At 42.0% G+C, this 13,150-nt stretch overlaps 1 protein-coding gene across 2 annotated transcripts in view; it reads right to left on the bottom strand.

Moving 5' to 3' along the window:
* Positions 1–1,733: 1,733 nt before the first annotated feature.
* Positions 1,734–13,150, bottom strand: part of MCU (mitochondrial calcium uniporter) — an 80,875-nt gene continuing 69,458 nt past the window's right edge. Inside the window, exons 3-8 of one of the 2 annotated variants that reach the window (XM_072930843.1) lie at positions 10,385–10,555; positions 9,488–9,592; positions 7,108–7,268; positions 6,430–6,633; positions 4,828–4,944; positions 1,734–3,698 (exon numbers count right to left, since the gene is read on the bottom strand). In XM_072930843.1, the coding sequence (XP_072786944.1) occupies positions 3,582–3,698; positions 4,828–4,944; positions 6,430–6,633; positions 7,108–7,268; positions 9,488–9,592; positions 10,385–10,555 (875 nt within the window). In that variant the 3' untranslated portion in view covers positions 1,734–3,581. Of the gene's footprint in view, positions 3,703–4,827; positions 4,945–6,429; positions 6,634–7,107; positions 7,269–9,487; positions 9,593–10,384; positions 10,556–13,150 lie in introns of both variants that reach the window. The other variant, XM_030275671.4, reaches the window with a different exon arrangement.

Below are 13,150 nucleotides of genomic sequence, written 5' to 3'. Positions count from 1 at the left end.
CTCCAGAGACACGAAAAACCCAGGGGGTTATCAAAGAAATTGGTCCACTGGCTCAAAGACAAGGCAGCTTGGCCAGCTTCACATGGCTGGCTCAGTGCCAACAGCAGCTTCAGAGCATCATGCAAACCCTCTTAAAGCCAATACTGAAGCATAAGAACTTGCAGCAAGGTGATCATCATTGCTGCCTGCCAGGAAGGAAGGGTTACAGGGAAAAAGAAAAAGGGTTTCTTCTTTGCTCTTCAGAAAAGAGGAGCCATGAACAGCTTCCCTGGAGGGGCCTGCAAGGCAGAGACTCAGGGGTGTGGCAAAGGGAATGTAATGCAGTTCTCCAGGAAACTTTGAACTGGTCATATGTTAAAACCCTAGATACTAAGAAGTTTGGGCTTTCTATACTGGAAAACAAAGACCCTCAAGAGAACACTACATTTAACCTAAAGCCATAAAAAAAACTTCCATACATTTATTTGAAAATTCCCTCACAGAAGTGGTTAATCAAAAGAATGACACAACCAGTAGAAAAAGCAGCACCTGAGCACTGCAATGCACCCTGCTGTTTCTCCCTCACCAGGGCTGAGGAATGCAGTGGTACAATAAACCCAGGCAGCTCTGCCTGCTCTGCAAGTGCTGCCTATCACCTGCCTGGCTCCCAAAGGGGAAATAGTGCTGCAAGAGTGTGCGTTGATGTTGAGATACAACAGTGTGGATCAGGAGAGTAAACAAACCCTGCCCTTCCCTTCAGCGTTAGCATTCCAAGGCACTGAGACTGGAGAGGGAGGTTTGTGGATTTCAGGGCACAAGTGTAGCCCCTTTCCTTACTTTTATTACCCATCCCATCTCTAGAACAACATTAATTCATGTGCAGGAACAGTTTTGCAACAGCATCTTTTGCTTTCAAAAGATAGATGGTGGTAATAAGATGTCACAACATCTCTTGCTCTCCTGGACGCCAAAATGGACGAAATTTTATGGAACTGAGCCAAACAATTTACCTAAGGGTGGCAGCAGCTCACCTGGGGACAGCAGCAGACTAAGGGCTGCTTGGAGGAAAGAGGCCTGTCAGCAGTGATTAAAGGTAGTTGACAACAAAGAGCTTCCAGCCCTTCCCCTCCAGCTTTGAAAAACACAAGAGTTGTTTTTTTCAAAAACCAGCTAACATAGATGGTAATTTTTTTTAAGCAAGCCACAGGTAAGATGGAAACCTGCACCAAACATCTCATCCTAATAATCTACAAAGCACACTCTGCTGATTCCCAAAGGTAATGAACAAATCATGTGCTACCATGGCAAACCATTCAAGGGCCCAGGCAGAAAGGAACTGAAGCCTAACACCAGTTTTTCTCCAAAAAAACACACAAGTGCAATATAGAAATACACTGACACCACAGCTACCTCTTTTGGGTTGCTGGGTATTATCTGCCTGTATATATTCTTATCCTGCTACTATGCTGGCCAAACAAAGGAAGATCTTTGCTAGACCAAGTATCTCTACCTCTACCTCACCACCTCAACTGCTCCTGAGTCCCCTGGGTTAGGCAGCCAGGCCTGGCAGCCAGATCTCCATCCAGGCTTCTTCAGGAAAGCTATTATCTGCATCACCACGGCCTCGCTGAGGTGACATCAGTCAAGAAGACGCAACCTAAACAGAAAGAAATGGAGGAAACTCAGGACAGAGCTGCCACACAGGGCATATTCTCTTCTCAGCTGGGGAAAATAACATTATTCAAGAGCACTGATTCAAAAATTGAATAGTTATTTATTGTTCCAGAAGTACATTGCTCTTTTATACATATTTCATAAATGATACAGGATTTTACACATGTTCAGGGTTTTTTTTGTTCTTTTTTTTTTTAAAAGAAGGACTTTTCTCCATGCTCCCTCCCTCATCCCAAACACACACCAAGGATTCAGCTACAGGATTGTGTTCACTTTTTTTCCTTTTAAAACTCATCACACAAACATGATAAAACAGATAAAAAATAATCACACAATGTAATTAAATGGAAAGACAGAGGAAAAGGGGAAGGGAAGAAAAAAAAAAACCTAGAAACATGCACCCATTCGGTCCAACATGCCACTGAGTGAGAAGAGGCAGCAATCCCAGCTGTGTTTCCACATCTGCAAGGCACCTGGCATCTAGTTAATACTGAATTATTTTCTTTCCTATATTTTTAAAACATGGTTCCCCAAAAAAACCCAGAAGCCTTCTTCCATGACACAGTGAGGAGCAGTAGTGAACATCAAAAAGAAGCAGCCAGCCTTTCTGTATATAAAGCTTAGTGTCCTTCTCCCACCTTCATCCTGTCTCCAGAGCATTTATCAGCAGGGTGCTAAACCAGACTGACCTGCTTTGAGTGAAGAGATGTTTTATCTGCTTAGAAAGCAGCCAGCCTTGGCTAAGAGAGAGGGCAATGGGTTGACCTTCCTTCCATTATTTCTTTTTAGCTAAGAACAAGAGATGTCATTAGCCACTCCCAAGAAATTCTGACCTGTGGACACAAAGTTCACTTAAAGCTACTTAATCAGGGGAAAGTGCTACAGAACCAAAGCAGTTCTGTGTCTTGCACTGCAAGATCCCCAGGCTCTCAAAAAGCCTCTGGGCAAGGGAAATGCTTTGACGATATGTGAAAGCTTCTATCCCATTACACAAGCAGTCAAGTATCGTATCAAGTTTCATTATTCCATGTTCCAAAACTGTTCGTTTTAAAGCAGGAGTCATGATTCTGGCAACAGTTTGGTAATCCTTTAAAGCCTTCCTAATTTCATAGTTCAGGTGGCTCTCAGATTTGGGGTAGGAAGAGGGGAACCTCCCTGCCTTAAGACTGCATATAAAAAACCGCTCATGCAATGCTGCCATGGATTTCTAGGAGGAGCTCAAGGGCACTGGGACGCAAAGTTTAGAGAGTTATTACGGAATAATCCAAAACATCGATTATCAAATGTCCAGAAGAAAACTCATTCCTTCTCTCACTGGGCTACAACCAATCTGTGCTACAAATAAGCAAAGGAGGAAGTCAGTGGAGCACAGGGGGGTGGGCTGGGAAGGGGAAGCTCACGGTTTTCCAGTAGAAAGCAGTCTTGTAGTAACTTTATAAAAGAGACCAGGTCTGACCAGAAGTGTGCGTGTTAATGGCGGTGGAGTGCAAGTTCTGATCACCAGCCAGAGCTCCAGGTGGCTTGGATTCTTTGTTCATTTATTTTTTTCTCCTTTTGTTTTTTTTTCAAGAGAGAAAGAGATTGGAATCAGGTAAAGGAAAATTTAAAAAGCTAAGCAGGCTGCTGGTGTCTTATCAAGAGGCAGACCCTGCAAAGCTGGAAGAAGACACCCCTTCACCCCAGCATTACATTCTTTCCATGAACCCCCCCAGTCCTGTATTTGTACACAATCACCATTCTGACAGTTTTTAAAATGTGACTATTTGCCAAGCCCTTTTCAGAACTAACATTCCACAATGTCCCATCTTCAGATTTAAGAGATTTTCCCCCTTTACAGTCCTTTGCCTTGATTAAAGGTAAAAACCCTCCACCCCCCAACACCACGTCCCAGCTTCCACCTGCAATGCTTTAATTTAAAAAGGCAAGAGCTATGAACAGGTTTTTTGCCGGGGTTCAGAGCTTCTTTGCTGATCAGTCCTTTTCAGAAATTTGCTGGATGGGCAGATGAACTTGCAGTGGGTCTCGAAGTCTCTTAAGGTCCAATTCTGCCTAAAAGTAAAAGACACGTTATAAAGCACAAGCTCCCAAAACAACTTCCCCCAATACCATTTCCCTTTAGAGAAAGAAAAGCTTTCCCACATTTTCTTTTTTTTATCCCTGTCCAGCAGGAATTTGGTTTTTGTAAATATGAGATTTCAACTTGCTTTCACTCTTTGGGCATTCTCAGCTGTATTTCTCTGAAGTTGTCTGTATGGAGCCACTTAAAGGAACAGGGTAGGGAAGATTTGGATCCCCATAAACCCACTGTAATATTTTTTTTTAAAGAAACCAACAAAACCCCAGCAAACCAACATCCCAACTAGATTATTAGGCATGGTTGATTCTAAAAAGCTCCAGGAAAATATGGCCATCCAATGGCATCTGTATTCAACATGGCACAAGAAATCCCAGAGAGACCTGTGGGTCCTTCCTTATGCAGTTTTTTCTCCAAGGCAGGGGTAGAACTCCTCTTGCCTTGGATATCTTACACTGCCATTTCCAGAGCCTGGGAATAAAGGATGATAGAGAGCAGTGAAAAGTAATGTGGTAATTCTGCTTTTTCTGTTCACACCATCCTTCTGCAATAAGGCTTGGAGAAACACAGGGAAACATCTCTATCCAAGTCCTTTGCTGAACAGATCCCACAATGTGGATAATCTGTCAAGAGTGTCTGTCTCCAGAGTCTGAGAAATCTGCTCCCACTGGTTTAAACAATACAGCTACGTTTTCTGAGCATTATTTTCTATACTGAAGTGGTATGTCAGGAAGACCTGAACTGAATGGATGCAAGCCTTCATTCCTCACTAAATCCATCTGGTGTGTAGGAGCTGAGAAGAAAAGAAATCTTGAATTAGGCTCCTCTGAAGCATGAAAAGTCTGAAGCAAATCAAGATTTACCAGCAGTTTCTGAAAGGCCCTTAAAGATTTATATGGGTTTCATGTTGATTTACACTTCCAGCAGTTCTATTCCTCGCAATATCAAAGCCAATTCAGTGATGGCAGTGGGGCTGTGACAGGAAAATGGGCTGAAAACTTAAAATACATTCATTCTTGCTTGAAGTGTGTCTGTTAATAGCAACAAAGAGCTAGTAAGTAGTAATTTCTTTATCTTGTTTCTGGAAAAATTCTTGTTACCTGAGCAATTGCATCCTTGAGTTGATTGTATTTCTCTAGATCAAATCGTGTCTTTTTGGCTCCTTTATGGAAAAATAGTAAGTACTGTCTGTCTCTGGCCTCTGGATAAACATATTCCTAAAGAGAAAAAAAAGGAGAGGAAACAGGAAAAAAGCTACAGCAGGGAGGCAGCACAGGATGCCATAGCACAGTATGTCTCATGTATTTTAGGGAGAATGACCAGTTTCTGACAGAAGGCACAAGCTTGGCCCCAGGCTCACACAGTGGTGGGTGACCCCTGCCAGCAGCTAAACCCCCACCCAGTCACTCACTGCTGCACAGCTGGATGGGAGAGGGAAGAGAATCCAAAGGTAGGAAAAAACCAAGAAAGATTTAAGTGTAAAGTTAAAGACAGTTTAATAACTGAGGGGAAAAACCAACAACAATATAAGAGTGATGCAAAAGCAATCACTCACCACCTTCTGCCAGCAGACCAATGCCCAGCCAGACTCTGAGCGACAGCTGCTTTGGAGAAACTCCCTCCCAATTTACTGCAAAATGTGACATCATGTGGTATGGTCAGTTTGGTCAGTTCAGGGCAGCTGTCCCAGGTGTGCTCCCTCACAACACCTCACCCAGCCCCAGCCTATTCCCAGGGATGGGAAGCAGGGGGTTGGGAGGCGGCAGACCAGGGAAGAACAAAAATCACAGAAGGCCTCGATGCTGTGCCAGCTCAGCAACAGCAAAAGGACTGCTGTGTTACCAAGGCTGTCTTGGTCACAAATGCCAAACACTGCACACCAGCTGCTCTGAACGTTGACTTTGCTGGGTCTAGCTGGAATGGAGTTAGACATATGCTTCTCTACCCATTTATTACACTCCACCAGTGAGTTACTAGCACCTTCCTCCTGTCCCCAGTGTGCGAATCCTTCCACACAGAGACAACAAAAAATAACATTTCATACTGACAAGTTTGTGTGGAAAAATGGAGGGAGAAAAGCTATAAATACTGCCCCTGAAATGATGCAGCTGACAGGCCCTTGGGACACCATGCTGGAACACCTGCAGCATCTGTTCTGACGGCCCTGTGACAGCAGAGACACTTTGAGCCCTCCCTTCCTCATTACTTAGGCAGGATTAGGAACTGATGAGACAAAAACCCACGCACAAGAAAATCGAATCTGTCACAATTACAAGGATCCTGAGACTGATTCTTCATCTGGATGGGAGGCTAGATTTGTGAAAGGCATTTCCAACAAGATGCCTGATCCTTGGGCTCTTTAAAAAGGTCAACATGGCGTGTGAGAGGGGTGGGCTTCTTTGAAGCTCAGAAGGTACCTCATGTAGCCATACCTTCATTCATACAGATGAATCTGTCTGGCTACAGCAGTCAGTCAGCGAACACTTTTAGAAAAGCATTTCCGGTAAGGCAACCGGCCATGAGAACACCCCACAGCCACACACCACCTCTCTGCCACAAATTAAACAAGTGGCATCTGGTTCCAACAGGATAAGGAAGGGGCAAAGCAGCTTCTACCAGGCACAACTTGGCTATTTTTCTAGGGAGTAGAGCCCAGAGAAAGTCTTCTACTGAAGCGTCAAGATCAGCACAACAAGTCCTACCTGGCGGGTCATTACGAAATAAGCATACATTGCCATGGCACTACCATAGGTGATGAAATAGGTGACTGGTTCCATAATGTCCCAAGAATATTCCCACCAGGTGAGGCGGGCCAGAATCCCAAACTGAGTGGCCATGTAGGCCAGGCCTCCCCACAACACCAAGGTTGTCCTCTTCTCTGCCTTCCTGCTGAGCTCCATCCTTACCTGCAGAAAGCAGAAACACACACCTTGCAGTCTCAGAAGTAATTATGTTAATACTGTTAAAAGATAATACTGTAAAATGAGTCCCTTATATTAATAGCAACACTACATGGTTTGAAACATGATTTGATTATGCTTATACAAACACACCTCAGCTTCTTTTCCATCACTATCTTGCTGTCACCTATATTTACTCTGAGAATGCTCCGAATGCCTCAGGAAAGTATTTATTTCTCTATAGTCAGAGATGTTCTGTTGCATTAGCCCCAGTCTTTATTTACTAACAAGCTCATTTCCAACTACTTGAAGCAAGGAAACAAAGTATTTCCACAGAAACCAAAAGCAGACATGGTTTGGTAAACACATGGTTCAGTGATCTTAAAACTATTTGAAGTATGCTAGGGACCCAATTAAAACCTGGAAATACATCCAGACTACATTTGGAGGATAAATAAAACACACTGAGAAACTCCTTACTTTTTCTAGAGGTGCTAGCTGCTCCTTCAATTGCTCTAGTCTCCCTATCAGCTCCTTCTCCTTGTTCAGCTGGTGCTCCTCGATGCTCAAGGCTGTGTACAACTGCTGAACCAACGTCTTCACATCATTCAGCGTTGTGGCATTTTCATGGCTTAAGAGCTCTAGGGAAAAACAGAGGCTGCTTTATACACTGTGCCCACAGGGTTTCTCATGGGCCCTTGGGAAACCATTATTAGTCTGCACCGGAAACGAACAAAACTATCTTTTCAACAAACAGGTCTTTGGAAGAGCTCCAGCACTCTAAGACAATGTGATCTCCCTTGAAAGAAAACTAGGCTTTACTACTGGATGTTCCTAAAATTCGATAAGAACAAGGAAAAGAGAGAAGTCCTATAAAGCCGGCCAGTTGTCAACAGCTGCTTCTGATTCATATTTATGTACAATACAAATGAACTAAACTAGCTATAATCCATCACACCAGCTGTCAAGACACAGGCAGAATTCAGAATACAAACCACCAGCAACCAGAGTTATTGGTGGTGGCAACTGAACATTGTGGGTTAGGGACCCTACAACAGCCTCACCAGCAGCATTTTGAGCACCAGTGCCAAGAATTGTTTCCCAGGGCTCTGTGGCAACACCCCTTGCTGTGCTGCCTGCAAAGCAGCAAAGTTGCCCTCATGGAATCCAGAAACAAGAACAGGGCCACGACTCAAAAGCACCTTGATCCTTGCATTCCAACTCAAAAAGGATTCCTACAGGATACCAGTTCATAAAGGAGTTGTGACTACTTGTATTGTCTTACAGCCCAGATAGAAAAAAAAAAAGAAGCTTGAAATTAAAACAAAAGATTTTGACATTAACTAAATAAAAAATTTAATTATTGTAGCATCCTTGGACTTGTACCTAAGTTATTAAAATATGATTTTACCAACTCAAAAAGCCATGGACAGCTTAAGCTTTAACACCAGCAGCTCAAGGGGAAAAAAGTGACTCAGTTGCCAGCGCCAAGACACACAAAGTACATAATTTCATTCTAGTTAAAGAGCTCCTGTTCTCCTAGGAAAAAAAATCTATATGTTCCTACTGAGACGAACATCAAGAAGTACATATTTAAAATTACAGTATTCTGGCATTTCCATTCTAAAATACACAAGGTGATCTTGTAAAAATGCAAAAGCAATAGTTGAAAAGTTTGACAGAACTAATCTCAGTGCCTATTTGCAGGCACATTCATTTTAGCACAAACTATAGAAAGCTCCTTGGCAAGTGCATCCTAGGAGACCATTTCCTGTAACCTTGGTGATCCCAGAGCTCACCTATCAGCACACAGTGGGTGACAGCAGAGTAACAACTTTGTGTGTGTGTGTGTGGTACCCAGTGTTTAGACACCCAGTCTTAGCAGAGAGCTTTCTGCTAAGGTGCTTTTAATGAGATGGGGGAAAAAGAAATAATCTCTAGTAGAGGTCAGTCTACCCCACATTTAGGGGAGAAAGACTATCTCACCCAGCACACTGCAGTCCCAGTTCCAGAATAACAGAACAATAAAATCCCCCACATCTGTGAGCCGAGAGCCAAACAGAAACAGTATTTCCCAAGCTGTCTCTTTTGTTTAAATCCTCAAAGGTAATTACAGGCATACAAGAACCTGGTGTTTTATGAAGGCTATTAAGCTGCCCAGAAGAAAGAGGGCAGACAAAAATACTGAGGTCCTGCCTCCCCCAGAAATGCTGAAATGTCTCAAAAGCTTCTTTGCAGGTTTTCACATCTTGAAAATCACACACGTTCAAAGAGTATTACTGAAATGGATTTTCTTATTGACTCAAAATAGGTTGCTTTCCCTTCCCCTCCTACATGATTTTTCTAAGGGCACAGTCTCCTTTATTTCACTGTTTGGTAGCTAACAGGGTGTTGAGGTTTATCTGCAATATTCAAAGTACCACACTTAAATGGAAACAATGTTAGCTGTCAGGGGAAGCAACAATTTATTCTTCCAAAAAAACAGACAATCTCAGTTTCAATCTAATTCCCATCTTGTATTCCTTCAGAATGAGTTAAATTAAATTACTTTCCAGTAATTATGAAAAAATAAAATTGAAAAACTTAGAAATTAAAAGGAATTCTATTTCTTTGTTTATTCCTCTTGAGGGCTGGGGGCACTAGCTTTGAACAGAAAAGAAATATCTGCTTTTCATTAGTGATTATTCTGATTACTTGGCTATCTCTAAATTGGGCTCCAAGGGCAGGATTAGAAACCATGAGGTTTCCTTTGAGAAACAACACTTCATGCTCCTGAACAAGTTAATAAAGCATGTTGCTGAAGCAGGGAACTGAATACTGAGATGCACTCCCAGTGCTGAGCAGAAGCAGGCTGCTTTACCTCTCTTTGGTGGTCTGACATGGTAGGAGACATCATTAATGATCAGTTTGAAGTCATCCAGCAGAAGCAGGTCTATGCCTGTGGAGGAGGCCACACGTGTGCCATCTGTGAGGAAAACACAGATGATGCATTAAGCAGGAGGAACAAAGAACTTAAACATGCTCTGGCTAAGTTGTAACACCATCCCAAATCCAGCTGTTTGGTTTCTATTCTTTGTAACTAGAATAATGAAAATATTATTTACAGAAAACCAGAGGGTGGATATCTTAATGTACAGCATTGGATTACGGAAAGATAGTACATCCAAAGTATGGAAGTAGTATACAAAAATACAGAAAAACATTAAAATCTTCAATACAAATAGTAAAGTCTTCAGATGAACTTGATCTCTTGATGTGCTTTGCCATATAGCCAAAAATCAAAAAGCAGGGTCCCTTAAAGCTGAAACGGACTTTTGGTTTACAAAATAAATTCTTAGCTATTTACAATAATAATGTAAACAAATAATGTAAACATTCTCTGTGAAGGATGATACTTTTTGCCAGGACAACGAGGGTGAAACATGACTGAGTTCTCATTGCTAAAGCAGGATACTGATTCTCATGTACCACCTTCCATACCCGATTCCTTATAAATCAATTTGAACCTCTCTGTAGGTTGCACAGCTTGCATCTTTCCTACTAAATAGTAGGGAACTACCAGAAAGCATCTCCATTAGGACTGATTTCCTTGGCAACACTGACTACACAATATTCTAACTTTAGGAATAGCACTTCTACCTTCTGCTCTTCAAGGAATGTCAGAAAACTCACTACAGCAAACTTTACTTCAAAAGCAAAAGGCCGGATGCAAACAGCTGGCAAGCAAGTAAATCAATCAGTTTGTAAACAAGAATACCTGCTGAGTAGATTGCAACCCGATCAATTCCTCTGTCCTCTGCTCGCAGCTGTTGCAAGAACACCCCGACAGAGTCTGAGATGGGTTTCAGGGTGAACTGGCAGCGCTCGCGCCGCGATGGAAGACTCACAGAAATCACAGGCAACCCGTTCTGGTAAACCACCGTCACTTCTACAGAGACAACAAAAACACAAGCTCAGCATTAGAAGGTAACATATCTTCTCTGCTTGCTCCATGAAGAAGAGGCAAACCTGATTATAACCTGCATATAACAGATTAAGCTTCCGGTTTTCTCAAGAGATGTGGCCAAAGAAAAATGAAGGTATAACAGAGATTCTCACTCCAGTAACCTGGCAGCATTTTTCTGTACTTTGTAAAAGTTACTTACTCTAAACACAGTCACCTTTGTTCTAAAGGCAACATGATATCTAAAAGCTGTAACACAGCAGCACAGTATGTTTTGGGTAGGTTTTGAGAATAAAAGCATTTTGGACTATGGAAGACAAAACACTGCTGTTTACATCAGGATTTATAGCTCAGGAGACAAAGGCAGATTGTGTCTATTAGGAAACATCAAGGAAGGGCCCACTTCAAATGTTTATATTCTTGTTTACTTCTGGTTTCTTCCTCCTTGTCCTGAGGCAAAACATGTAAGAAAGCAGGAGCATGAAGTTGCAGGAAAAGAGCACTCCAAGTTTAGGCTTCAAGGTCATTTCATCTAAAATTCATGGGATCAATATGCTTTGTACTTCTCCAGACAGGCATTACTACTTAGGTGTAGATAAAACAAGATTTTTCCATTTCTCTGGTGCTGCCAAAAGCTTTTCTGAGGGTGTTCTTGAGGATTTCTGTAATTCTAAAATCAATGGTAGTGACCTGTATGAGCTGTAAGCTGGTTATTATTTTACTGCCACAACCTGCTCAGTTTGCTTTGTGAGACCCATACATAGAAAAGAGAAGTTAAAAGTCCATCTTCCCTAAGCCCTTTACTGAATCACAGTCATAACTGTCCTCAAGTGACGTAGTTGCTAAGATATAACAGCACACCTCAAAATGATTTGCTTTTATAGGTATCTTTCTTACGTAAAAACACACGGGGCTTTTTATTGCTCAGATCATTTGCTGTGTGTCAAGGATGGTGCAGTCACACCCACCCACAATTCATCTGCCTCAGTATCCCAACCTGTTGTAGCTTTGGTCAACTCCTGTCTCCTTATACTCACTGAACTCATGGACTGACATGCTAAGTCATTTTAAGCAGCTAACATCAAAATCAACCAGTCAAAAAGTCAACAGAAGTAGAAATTAAGGCAAATGATGTTATTTTAACAAGCAAAGGGAACTATGGGGACAAGTCCTGGGGCAACACACCTTTCCAAAAATGGGGGCTCGTGGATATTGAGAAAGGATTTACCAAGTGCACTTGCACAAAGCCAGAAAAATTCTCTTCTCATTCTTAACTATCACACACCTTCATGAAATGAATCAAGCATAAAAAAGCTTTTTCCCTCTTGCAAGAGATTGCTGCCTTCAAGTCCTTAAAGACTAGATGGAAGCAACCAAGTATGGACACCTTAAACAACTAAAGCATCCTAAGAGGCCACAGTATTTGAAAACCTATCAATGCCTCTTCTTAAGACTCAGACATCTGACAGAATTTTAGTAGCTTTAGTGTTTTGAAGCACAGAATTCAGAGAGAACAGTCATATATTTACTGGAAAGAAATACAGCAAAGTGCTAATTTATTTGGACTGCCAGACAGAATTTAGAGCTGCCAAGGAGCTCTGTTTTGACACCAGCTATCAGGTTTTCTTTAAATTTAAAATGCTACCTGGATTACACAGGCAGTGAGGCAGTTTTTTTTTGGCAGAGAAAAAGAGAGAACAATATTTACATTTACATTTTGTCTACATATCCCCATCAGTACCACACCACAACCAGAGCCCTAGGACTGCCAGCTCTGGAGGAAGTGCCTACCAGGAACAGCCCCACTGCATTTGAGGAGTCATCAGCATTAGGAGCACAAACAAAGCCTTTCACAAGGATTTCCATCTTAGGTGAAGTATTAAAGACCAAATTATTTCCCTTCAAAAGACAGGGTCCTTAAGTCTGTAAATACAGCTGCTTTATGTTGTCCTTGCAAAAACCGTGTAAAAGTGATTTCCTAGCTTAATTCACTGGTGGGGAAAGTTCATTATTTCAGGTTGGTCCTCTCACCACCTCCCACACAAGCAATGCTGGTCTGATTTTTACTGCATTGAAGAGGGAAGAGGCAAAGATAAGAAGGAAATCTGAAGGACACAGTAACACAAACCTAACAGACAGCAGCAGGCAGCTCCAGTAAAAATTATTAACAAGCCCCTGGGATATGGCTGCCTCACTCTTTCTCCCACAGCCCTGTGTGTTCTGCAACTACTTCACAACTTACTAAGTGGACAAAGCATTTGGTACCTCTCTAATTACAGAGTTAAGGTTTCAGCTAATCTTACCCTAGTTAAATTCTAAGCCAGGATTTAAAGACATGGCACAAGTAAAATAAATTAATTTTATACAAGTGTGCTGCACTTACATTTACAGTCACCTACAGCTTGGCCAGGAATGGTGCAAAATGAGACCATGGAGGATTTAAAAAGCTTTACATGCTATATAAAGTGTGGGGCTGCTTTGAAGCATGAGTTCCATCCAAGTACCACAAAGTTTTGACTCAATCATATGTGCATCAGCAACAGGTCATGGTTGTTTTTTTTTAAAAGATTTTTGCTTAAG

This window comes from Taeniopygia guttata, chromosome 6 (genome assembly GCF_048771995.1).
Source record: "Taeniopygia guttata chromosome 6, bTaeGut7.mat, whole genome shotgun sequence".
Classification (NCBI taxonomy): Eukaryota; Metazoa; Chordata; class Aves; order Passeriformes; family Estrildidae; genus Taeniopygia; species Taeniopygia guttata.
Note: the sequence above shows the minus strand (reverse complement) of the source record. Positions and strands in the feature narration are given on the sequence as shown.